Source organism: Guillardia theta (genome assembly GCF_000315625.1).
Source record: "Guillardia theta CCMP2712 unplaced genomic scaffold GUITHscaffold_51, whole genome shotgun sequence".
Classification (NCBI taxonomy): domain Eukaryota; class Cryptophyceae; order Pyrenomonadales; family Geminigeraceae; genus Guillardia; species Guillardia theta.
In genome coordinates this window covers 132,747-142,683 of record NW_005434623.1, presented here as the reverse complement: position 1 = coordinate 142,683, position 9,937 = coordinate 132,747, and the positions used below count along the sequence as shown (strand labels likewise).

The 9,937-nt window shown below is 52.5% G+C and overlaps 3 protein-coding genes across 3 annotated transcripts in view; 2 read left to right on the top strand and 1 right to left on the bottom strand.

Moving 5' to 3' along the window:
• GUITHDRAFT_164060 (hypothetical protein) overlaps window positions 1-1,811 on the top strand; it is a 6,374-nt gene extending 4,563 nt beyond the window's left edge. The window contains exons 14-22 of the mRNA XM_005829549.1: window positions 124-172; window positions 229-266; window positions 312-356; window positions 404-463; window positions 517-585; window positions 756-797; window positions 849-896; window positions 971-1,009; window positions 1,194-1,811. Of these exons, the coding sequence (XP_005829606.1) occupies window positions 124-172; window positions 229-266; window positions 312-356; window positions 404-463; window positions 517-585; window positions 756-797; window positions 849-896; window positions 971-1,009; window positions 1,194-1,292 (489 nt within the window). The 3' untranslated portion in view covers window positions 1,293-1,811. The remainder of the gene's footprint in view (window positions 1-123; window positions 173-228; window positions 267-311; window positions 357-403; window positions 464-516; window positions 586-755; window positions 798-848; window positions 897-970; window positions 1,010-1,193) is intronic.
• A 1,272-nt stretch (window positions 1,812-3,083) lies between these two features.
• Window positions 3,084-4,912, top strand: GUITHDRAFT_153494 (hypothetical protein). The gene is made up of 5 exons (XM_005829548.1): window positions 3,084-3,751; window positions 3,808-3,881; window positions 3,927-4,026; window positions 4,107-4,255; window positions 4,305-4,912. The coding sequence occupies exons 1-5, from the start codon at window positions 3,403-3,405 to the stop codon at window positions 4,839-4,841; spliced, it is 1,209 nt and encodes a 402-aa protein (XP_005829605.1). The 5' UTR covers window positions 3,084-3,402; the 3' UTR covers window positions 4,842-4,912.
• Window positions 4,913-5,032: 120 nt separating this feature from the next.
• The window catches only part of GUITHDRAFT_141045 (kinesin-like protein), a gene marked incomplete at both ends in the record, with an annotated part of 6,153 nt that continues 1,248 nt past the window's right edge, over window positions 5,033-9,937 (bottom strand). The window contains 22 exon segments of the mRNA XM_005829661.1: window positions 5,033-5,072; window positions 5,118-5,169; window positions 5,379-5,449; window positions 5,496-5,543; window positions 5,742-5,791; window positions 6,022-6,081; window positions 6,179-6,240; window positions 6,454-6,565; window positions 6,616-6,687; window positions 6,707-6,769; window positions 6,816-6,851; window positions 6,958-7,006; window positions 7,132-7,190; window positions 7,303-7,344; window positions 7,795-7,932; window positions 8,197-8,232; window positions 8,318-8,584; window positions 8,814-8,899; window positions 9,086-9,155; window positions 9,176-9,293; window positions 9,451-9,494; window positions 9,695-9,835. Of these exon segments, the coding sequence (XP_005829718.1) occupies window positions 5,033-5,072; window positions 5,118-5,169; window positions 5,379-5,449; window positions 5,496-5,543; window positions 5,742-5,791; window positions 6,022-6,081; window positions 6,179-6,240; window positions 6,454-6,565; window positions 6,616-6,687; window positions 6,707-6,769; window positions 6,816-6,851; window positions 6,958-7,006; window positions 7,132-7,190; window positions 7,303-7,344; window positions 7,795-7,932; window positions 8,197-8,232; window positions 8,318-8,584; window positions 8,814-8,899; window positions 9,086-9,155; window positions 9,176-9,293; window positions 9,451-9,494; window positions 9,695-9,835 (1,716 nt within the window).

Sequence of the window (9,937 nt, the reverse complement as noted above, 5' to 3'; positions counted from 1 at the left end):
TCCTCCTCCCTCTTCCTTCTCCCTCCCTCCTGTCAAGACCTCATCTTACCCTGTTTCCTCGTTTATCTTCCTGTTTGTTCACTCCTTACATCTTCTGCTTCATGACTTTCTTTCTTCCTCAAGGTGCGAACCGCGCATGTGAAGGAGCTGGCGTCTAGGACAGAGCTTGAAAGTGACCACGCCTCTCCTCCTCTCTTCTCCTTCCTGACCTTCTCCTCTCCTCCTCAGGTTTCCTTCGTGACTGTCTTGCCGATGTCAAGAAGCAGGCTTGAGGAATCCTGCACTGTCCGCAGCTTCTTACCTCTCTTCAGATCACAAGACACAAGATGGAGTCCTTGGACAAAATCGCACAGACGGTGAGGCATCCCTGCCTCCTTCCTGTCTGCTACTGATAGTTCAGCAGAAGCACAACACCGCTAGCTCCCTGCATGAGACGGAGGACCAGAAAGAGGAGCGGGACAGGGTATAAGGAGGAGAGGGCAGGGTTGAGAACTGCTGGTCATTTTCTTTCTGCAGGTTTTGGAGCTGCTCTTGTCCCAGGAGAGGGTTATCACCCTTCTGTTTGAGAAGACCTTTCCTGATCAAGTGAGTTCTTCTCTTCATCTCATCTGTTTCCTCATCTCATCTCCTCCTCTGCTCGTGCTGTCCCAACACGTTCGTGATGCCTTCCTCCATGTTTGATCTTGCCCCCCCCCCGTCTACCCCTCCTTCTTGCAACCAAACCGGCGGAAGCTGAATGATTTCCTCTCGTGTAGGCATCAATGAAGCTGTTCGGAGGGCCAAGGCTCAAGAGAGAAGTGCGACTTTCCTTTCTGTCTTGTTGCCGCTGCGTTGAGACTGAGTGGCAGATGGATACAAACTCGACTGTTGACGGCAGCATGACACAGACTGACAAGGTAAGGACGGGTTATGTTAACCAACAGTCTAGTTGTGTATTGTGCCTCTAAATGAGATAACTTCATTCTGCCAGCTCGACGCCTCCACCTACGGGAGAGATTCAAGTATGCAGGTGACAAGCATCTCATACTTTCACGGAGCTTTCGCTTCCTCCCATCACAAACTTTCATCAGCTCCATCTCGTCTATTGCATGCTGTCTTGTCTGCTATGACCCTTGCTCCTCATGCGTTCACGGATCCTTCACGACCATAATTCCTTGAGATCACTTCCAGTCGCACCTGATATAATTTCTCAGGATTCTCTGAGCGAGCTGAACATGGAGGGATTGAAGCTGCGAGACAGTGAGAGCGGAAGATCTCAACTCCCCAAGATAGGACGAGACGTTTCGCGCTGAATGGAGGGTGTACTGTAGCAGAGCCTTATCTTATGTTCAGATGTATTCTTTAAGTTGTCGCTGTCGTCGTCACTCTATTTTTCCCTCTCCCCTCTCCTCGTCTCGACGTTTTCCAGCTTCCAGCATATCATTCTCTTGCCTCGTGTCCGCAATGATTCTCTTAGACCTTCACCATTCATCTTCTCGTCCCGTCCTGCTGTGTTCGCTCTGCAGTCTTCCCCTCGTCGAAAACAAAGTGGAATGCTGTCGTCCTTCGCCACCGACTCTCTCTACGACACTGACCCTCTCTACGAGTTTAGTTTCGATCCCACACCCAATCTTCCTCTAGCAGACGTATGTTGTTCATCGTATAAGGGCATCCCTCCTTGTCCTTCAAAGTCAACTTCTTGTCGCTAGATCGCCAGCTTCCCTTCCATGTGTAACTTCCAGCAGCAGTTGGTTCAGCGTCCTGTGTGATCCCATGGGCTCAAGAGCGAGGGAGAGTTATCAGTGAGTCTATCTACATCCTGCCTTTCCCTTACCTCTCCGAATATCTCCAGACCAATCCGTAGTCAACCAAAGATTTCAGACAGCCGATCAAATGTTTAACTTTTCAGCTGTCAACATTTGAACCTCAAAAGGCAGCAATTGAAAACGGAGGACCGGTTTGGCATGGCTCACGAAAAGTATCAATTTCGGCAATGGACGGTCGACTTTTAGCCCTCGCGCCGTGACTGACATTTTAGGCCCATCGGATACGCGAAGAGGTCACGTGGATTTTTTACATTTTAGTTGGTCACGGCATGTAGGGTACTTACCTACGGTGATGCTACGACCTCTGCAATAGAGCGTTACTGGGAATAGCATGTCCTAGGAACTTGGGATACATTGAGGCCCTAGCGCCCTACAGTAGCGCTCGCTATACTTTTGTGTCACGATGTGCCCTGCAGCAGGATGTTTGCAGTTCTCGTCGAAAGCTCCTAAGTGGGTGGGGTGGTCCGATTACTGGTACAACAATACCACTTGAGATCAGTCAGTGGGGGTACTGTTTCTGATACGGTGTATTCTGATGCTTTTACTAAGTTATATACAAAGTGATTATTACTATACTTTTTAATTTGCATGCGCACGATCCGGGAACACAGCATTAGTACCACACTCCTGGCAGGGTGGGGTCCATGCCGTGACCACTCTCTCAAAAACATTTTAACTTCAACGTTACAAGTGTTTTAAAGAGGCTGTTATCCATTTGAATCACTACTCATCGCCTACCCACCCTTATTACTTCTTCCACCCCTCCCTTTTCCATGGTGGTACGGCTGCCCTCGTTGCAATCCCAGCTCCGGAGGGATCCTCCTGGACCTACCTACCCCTTGACAGGATGAGTATTTGACCCCCGAAGGTACCAGTACCCCCAACGTTCTCATACCCCCACCCTCGTTTGAGACGCTCTCCTGGTCTTGTCCTACGTCCCTCCCACCCTCTTCGGAGAGGTTGACCCCTACCTCCTACCCGGGATTAATGATAGGTGGACGAATCACAGCCAAGACCACCCTACCCCCACACCTTTCCGTTAATTTTACACCGCCCACCTTCAACCACCCCTACTACCCTTCCGTACGTGCAAACCTACCCCACCCCCTTTAAGACTACATTCTTTGCCTTTTTCTAGCTTTTTTTTCCTCACGCACTCGCGCCGTGACGCCAAAACCCTTGGGTGGACACCACCCCCACCTATATTTACTACCCCAGTTCCCTATGAAAGAACCCCCTGAACCTTCCGAGGGGTCGAAGTAAGTTAGGGCGATAGAGGCGCCGAGGAAGAAGCACGAGAAGCTGCTTGTTCAGCAAGGGAAAGAGAGCTCCTCGTCCTACCCCCTACGCTCTCCGCTCCTCCCTTCACCTGTCTTTCTCCTGCAACCAGTAGCTTCATCCGCCCCTCCTCCTCGCCGCTCGCTCCTTGCTCTTGCGAACTCTTCCTTCAGCTTTACTTGTAGTGTTCCCAGACGAGGCCCTCGATATACACGGCCTCTTCCTTGCTTTGGTTTGAAAGCCTCAGATCTATCTCTTGCAATCAGAATTTGTCGCGATCCAGCATAACAGCCCATTTCCCCGGGCAGCGGAGCAAGAAATGGTGTCTTACGTCAACACCAAAGCGCCGCAGGACCACAAGAAAGGCTCTCAGACGGATTTTGTTTCTCAAGTGGCGACCAACAGCATTCCAAACAGCATCTGGAATACTCAGAACGTGGTGATGCTGAGTTCCCTGCCGAACAAAACATTGAGCCATGCCGAAACCTTGAGAAACGAAGATTTCATTCCCTCGGCGTACAGTCTTTTGCAGTCTCTTCAGAAAGCGAATGATGCACGTAGTTCTGATCAAACATCTGCTGTATCATCCATCTCTAGTGGTTCTTCATCCGTGGTAGCTGAGTATCAACAAACTGCTACAAGGGCGGAGGCCTCATGGGAGGCAGCCAGTAATGTTGGGAAACGATCTCACCCGAACTTTGAAACATTGGAAAACTCCTTGAAGAACAAAAAGCATCATCATGCAAAGCAGAGAGTGACAGCTCGTTGCCATCTGGGCATGAGAGAGTACCAAAGCAGGTGTACAACCTTTTACTTCACTTCTGTGCATGACCTTGTTTGCAGACGCTGAGTAGTGGGAATTCGTTCTTGCAATTCCTAGAAGTGCTAGAAACTGATGGAGTTGTCGTCAGACACTTTGGAAAAGTTCCAAGCAGGCTCAAGGGTAAGAGCTTTCTGATCTTTTCCCAAAGCTTCTTGTAGCACCTGCATGTATTTCACTCATCCGCTAACCATCTTGAAAAGGTATTTGTGGCTGGACGGTGAAGGATCATATGATGGACGAGTGGCATAGGAGGAGACGAGAATGGTTCATGGCGGGAAAAGAGGGAAAGATCTACAAACCCAACTCGCTGTACCAGATTCTTCGTAGACTAGGCTTCTTCCCCACTGAGGTATGTGCTCGTGATGGCGTACCGCTCTGTTCTTGACCGACTCCTGCAGGGAACGAAGAGAGCAAGTCACGGCCTTGACTTCGAAGGCAGCAGGACGTTCTGGTGGGACGAGGGCCTGAGGAACAAGTACACCCATCGGAGGAGCTGCCACGCAAACACGCAGGCTGTCAAACTGGAGGAGAGCCCTTCGGAGTCGGAACAGTCGTCATCCAACTCCCCCCGAGCTGGTCAGGACAGCCCTGACATGAGCAGCATGTCGTCCGACCTCACAGCTGTGCAAGGCCCAGCAGGACATCCAGCTGATGTGTTGGGCGGCTCGAGCGTTTCGGTTGACAGCAAGGGCAATATCTTTATCCTTGACTTGTGCAGTCACGGGGTGCGCAAGATCACTCCGAGAGGCGTCGTTTCCGTCCTCGCCAACCGAATTTCTCCTTTGCCTAACTTCCTATTGGGTGAACAAGAGCAAGACAGAAGGATGAAAACGATGCTTCAAGATGCTGTACAGATCTATGCTGAAGATAAAGATCAGTCACACGTTGAGATGACGCTGAAGATGAAGATAAGAGAGAATTGGTCAAAACGATAGCGGCATCGCCATGTGGTGAAGAGGATTTCTCTTCCTTGTTTTTGTGGGATCAATGAATAGAGCAGCAAGCAGAATCATTGATGTCTCTCAAACCTTTACTCTCTCTCTCTCTCTCTCTCGGCCGCGCTACTTGCCATCTGTTCCCAGCGTGCTAATCGGCCGGCACTCTTCTTTCACCGAGTCCCCGTCGGTCACTTGCTCCTCTTGCTGACCTTGCGGGAGCTCTGGGGGCTGTAGACAAGTAAAGAAGAAGAACCGTATGTTGAAACCGCTCACCGATCAGACGCCTTGGAGCCGTAAGAGAAGAAGATGTTCTTCTGAGCCATGGCTGAAGGCAGGTCAGCGGTCAGTGGAAGAAGGTTCAATAAGGCGAGGACTTGAAGACATGTAAGGAGTAGGAATGAAACAACAGGAAGGGACGGAGAGGAGGATGGGAAGCGATGGGATGGGAGGGAAGGAGAGCGAGCTTGAAGACAGGGGTGAAGACACTGAGGGGCAGGCAGGGGAGGGGAAACCCCGCTGAGGGGAGGGAACAACCAGCTGCCATTTCTCCCACACTCTCTGAATCAGAGCTGTCCGATGAGCTCGGTTTCAGTTTCGCTTCCGTACTGTGTGAGGTTATGAGAGAGGGTATAACAATCCTCTCCTCCTTACTGCTTGTTCCTCCTCTGCTCCTCTTGCCGCCCAGACACGTCGAGGTGGCTGTGAGGTAGATCAGTTTCAGAAGGAGCAGGAGGAGCAGGAGGAGCAGGAGGAGCAGGAGGAGCAGGAGGAGCAGGAGGAGTAGGCCTTCGGAGGGACAGAAGGGTGTTTTCTCAAGGGCAAGGCTGGAAGAAGGCTGGGGTGGTCGGCCCAGTGTGGGGGTGGGGGGCCAGGAAGGGGAGCGAAGTTTTAGTTCACCTGATATCCCAGACACTTTGCTGCTCGTCATAGACCGCGACATCTTGTATCTGCGACAACGCGGCATGACAGGTTAGGGTTCACTGATAGCCAGAGGCTGAGGACACAGAAAAGGAACCATGGAGATGGAAACTTGAAAGCACTGACTGAAAAGGAGATTGAGGGCAGAAAGAGAGGAAAAGATGATACAGGAATTTTGGGAGAAAGGAGGAAACGCGAGCCGGAAGGCCAGGAGGGAGGGACTTGATCGGAGGATGTATCAATGAACAGCAAGGGTTACCTTCTCCAAATACTCCTCGGGAATGAACGAGTTCACCACAAGCATCATGAGCTTCAGGTCCTGCCTCCATCCATCAAACCTCAGCTCAGTTCTCAGCTCATGGTTCTCAGCTCTCAGGTCTGAAGTCAGCTGCAGGGCCTCTAGAGCCTCCGCCCACCTTGTCCTGCTGGCGGATGATGTCGAGGAGATCCTCTCTCTCCCTCTGGTTCATCTCCTTGGCTGCCGGGAAAGACACGTCACTCCTTACACCTCCCTCTCTTCTCCTCCTCCTCCTCTCCCCTCCTCCTCTTCCACTCCCCCCTCCTCCCCATCTCCCTCTTCCTCTCCAGCTGCCCTCGGAGGCTCCTGTTGTTCCATCTCTCCCTCTCCTCCTCTCTCAGGCTCTTCCTCTTTCTCCTCCTTTCCCTTCTCCTCCTCGTGAGTTCGCATCACCTTCCGTGACTTGCTCCTTGACCTGCTCATACTTGCCGAAGAGCTTCTTTAGCTTCTTCGTCTTCGCCACCAGCTCCTCTTGCAGCGACGTGAACTCCTCCTCGATGTTCAGCTAGGCAGCTCCCGGTCAGTCGCTGCGCCTCCCCCTAGCTCTCCCTCAACCTGTTCGTCCTCCTTGCTCTTGAGCTGCTCTCTCAGCTCCCGTTCCTTGAGCTGGTCAGCAGCTGCGAGCACCTGCCCCACGTTCCCCCACCTTTTTCAGCTGCTCTTCGATCATGTCCCGAGCAGCCTGAGCCTTCTCCTCCAGCTCGCGGACCTGAGAACTCTTCATGACAGAAGTGAAGGAGCAGAAGAGCTCTCACTTTCTCCTCGTCCGCGTTGGATTGCATGATTTGTGCCTGACGTTTGTGAGTTCCTCCTTGTCCTTCTCCTCCTCCTCTTCCTCAGCTTTCGAAATCTCTTCCTCCTCTTTTCTCCCCCTCTCCTTCCCCATGCCCTTGTCACCTGCATGGCAGCGATTTGCTTGGCGAGATGTTCGCGGGCTCGTTGCTCTCTGACACAGGAAAAATAAAACATTTTCATGGAAACGGAGCAGAGGCAGGAGGAGGAAGAAAGAGAAGATGGAGCTCAGATGCTGTATGCTCAGTTCATCAACGCGGGAAGGGGAGTGAGGGTGACCTTGTGATCTCCTGCTCTCTTTTCTTCAGCTCAAGTTGCTTCTCTTCCTGGTCGACCGCCTGCAGGACCGTCTCACCTCCTTCCTCCCTCCTCCCTCCTCCCTCCTCCCTCCTCTCTTCTCCCTTCTGTTTCACCTCCTCATCTCCTTTCCTTTCCCTCTTCCTCACTGACCTCCTGCTCCTTGAGCGCCAGCTTCTGCTTCTCGAGCTCTCTCTGCAGGCCGGGGCACGATGAGGAAAAAACATCAGAGTGTAAGAGAAGAACATGTGCGTGAGAGGAATGAGAAGATCGAGAGGGAAACAAGATCAGAGGAGCAGAAGGAGTGAAACAAGCCCCAGAGGCAGCAGGTGGTGGTGGTGGAGCAGGAGCAGGAGCAGGAGGTTAAGAGCAGGTGCAGGAGCAGCAGCAGGAGCAGCAGCAGGGTAGGAGGAGGAGGTTAAGAGCAGGTGCAGGAGCATGAGCAGAAGCAGGAGCAGAAGCAGAAGCAGGAGCAGAAGCAGGAGCAGAAGCAGGAGCAGGAGCAGGAGCAGGAGCAGAAGCAGAAGCAGAAGCAGGAGCAGGAGCAGGAGCAGGGAGAGAAGCAGGAGCACGAGCACGAGCAGGAGCAGGAGCAGGGAGAGAAGCAGGAGCAGGAGCAGAAGCAGGAGCAGGAGCAGAAAGCACCTTAGTTTCCTCTAGCTCTTCGGTTGACATGGAGACAATCGCGTCCTCGTGGTGGCCTCCGGCTGAGAGGCTGCCGGAGGGATGAGCCCCTCCTCGAGTTGCTAGCTGGGCCTTGAGAGCTTCGATCTCTTCTTGGAACTGAAGGAGAGGAGGTTAGAGGAGGAGAGAGAGAAGGGGAAGGAGCAAACGAGGCCAGAGAAGAGAGTTGAAGTCGTGAGAGAAGGGGAGATGGCAGAGGAAAGCAGTGGGCATGCATGAGAGGAGAAGGGAGAGAGGAGAGGAGAAAAGAAGGAGAAAGACGGAGAGCGATTGAGCAGGGAAGATGGCGTAATCTGTTGCAATAACAATCCAGCAGGAAGATGGTGCGTGTGTGGAGGGCAGGGGGACAACAATGAGAAAGACCTGTCGCAGCATTGCATCTTTGGGGTCCTCGTTGATCTGCAATGCAATTGAGCTAAGTCGAGGTGGAGGAGGGTAGGAGAAGATCGAAGAGAATAGGCTTTAGAATAATGACACCACTAACCTTCGGTTTGTTCTTGATAGACTTTGCTCGGTTTGCATACCTGCGATCCCCCACTTGATTTTCAGAATCCTCCTCCTCCTCCTCCTCCTCCTCCTCCTCCTCCTCCTCCTCCTCGCCCTCCACCACCACCTCCTCCTCCTCCTCCCCATCCTCATCCTTCTCCTCCTCCTCTATGCACCGGAGAGTCGACAGCGTCTCGTCATAATTGTAATCTGCCGGCCCAATGTTTGCAACCATCACAGTCCTAGTATTGCCTCCCAGAGAATCCTGCACAGAGATGAGATGCGCTCGCAAAAATGAGCAAGATAAGCAGGTGATGAGATGATGAGAACAGGAGAAGGAGAAGAAAAAGGATCATGAAAGTTATGATGAAGAGTAGGAGGAAGGAGGAAGGAGAAGGAGGAGGAGTTAGGTGGTGGAGATTGCAAGAGGAGGAGGAGCTGTTAGGTGGTGGCGGTGGTGGTCGAGGAGGGCGAGATAGGAAGAGAAGGAGGACCTGGAGCAGCCTCGTTAACTTGCTGTCTCTGTACGGGATGTGAGCTGTCTTGGCATCGACTAGTGCGCTGATAACGTTTCCAAGAGCTGAGAGAAGTAGCGTGAGATGGAGGAGACGAGGAGAGACGAAGCTACACATCGGTTGTCATCAAAAATGACTACAAGGCAAGAGCATCCACCAACGCAGGCGCAGCAGCAGCAGCAGCAGCAGCAGCAGCAGCAGCAGCAGCAGCAGGAGGCATGGGAAAGGAAGAAAGAGTAATTTCATGTCACCACTCAGCGACAAGTTGATCTTGGTTGCTTCCTTCAGCCTCTCGCCGGTCGCCCCTGTCTTGCCCTGACGCTGTGCAACATGTTACTCACATATAAGGGAATTCTGAAACGAGATGGACGAGGACGAGGACGAGGACGAGGACGAGGACGAGAAAGGGGACAAGAAACCTCGGATCCCGCAAGATCGACAAGGTTGAGTTTCCCAACGCTGACGAGAATTTCAGTTGAGAACAGTGAGATGCAGGAAAGGAAGGAAGAGGGGAGAGCGCAAGGAAGGAAGGAGAGGAGAGAGGAGAAGAGGAGAGCAAAGAGAGGAGGAAAAGGGGGAAGCGGAAATGGCGGAGGAGTGAGGAAGGCAACCATACCGGACATGGGACTCTCCTCTATCATCAGTTTTGCTGCTTTCGACCTGCGAAGCTCTAAGGAGTAGGAAAGGAAAGAGGAGCAAGGACGACAAAGATGCCTCCTCCTCCTCCTCCTCCTCCTCCTCCTCCTCCTCCTCCTCCTCCTCCTCCTCCTCCTCCTCACTGTGACATCAGCATGACCGTTAACCCCAACACTCCATCCTCATCCCTTCGTCTGCTCCCCTGCTCGCCCTCTCGCACGTACCACAATGGTAAAGACTGAGTGGGACCGAGAGCTCTCCGCGTTCATCAACGTTGCGCCTATCTGGGTCAACGAGCTCTCAGTGAACTGACAGGAGAAGCCGATCGAGCTCACTGATCGATTCCTCTTGCCAGCCAGCATGACCTGCAGGAAATCAGGTGGGTCAGAGCTGAGCGAATTAAAGCAGGACAGGAGGTTCAATTCCACACTCCTCCACCTCCTCCTCCTACTACTACTACTATCTCT

Coding starts and splice junctions, on each gene's coding strand:
- GUITHDRAFT_153494 (XM_005829548.1), top strand. CDS start 3,403: ATGGTGTCTTACGTCAACACCAAAGCGCCGCAGGACCACAAGAAAGGC. Junction 4,027..4,106: donor AGTTCCAAGCAGGCTCAAGG/GTAAGAGCTTTC, acceptor CATCTTGAAAAG/GTATTTGTGGCTGGACGGTG. Junction 4,256..4,304: donor TAGGCTTCTTCCCCACTGAG/GTATGTGCTCGT, acceptor CGACTCCTGCAG/GGAACGAAGAGAGCAAGTCA.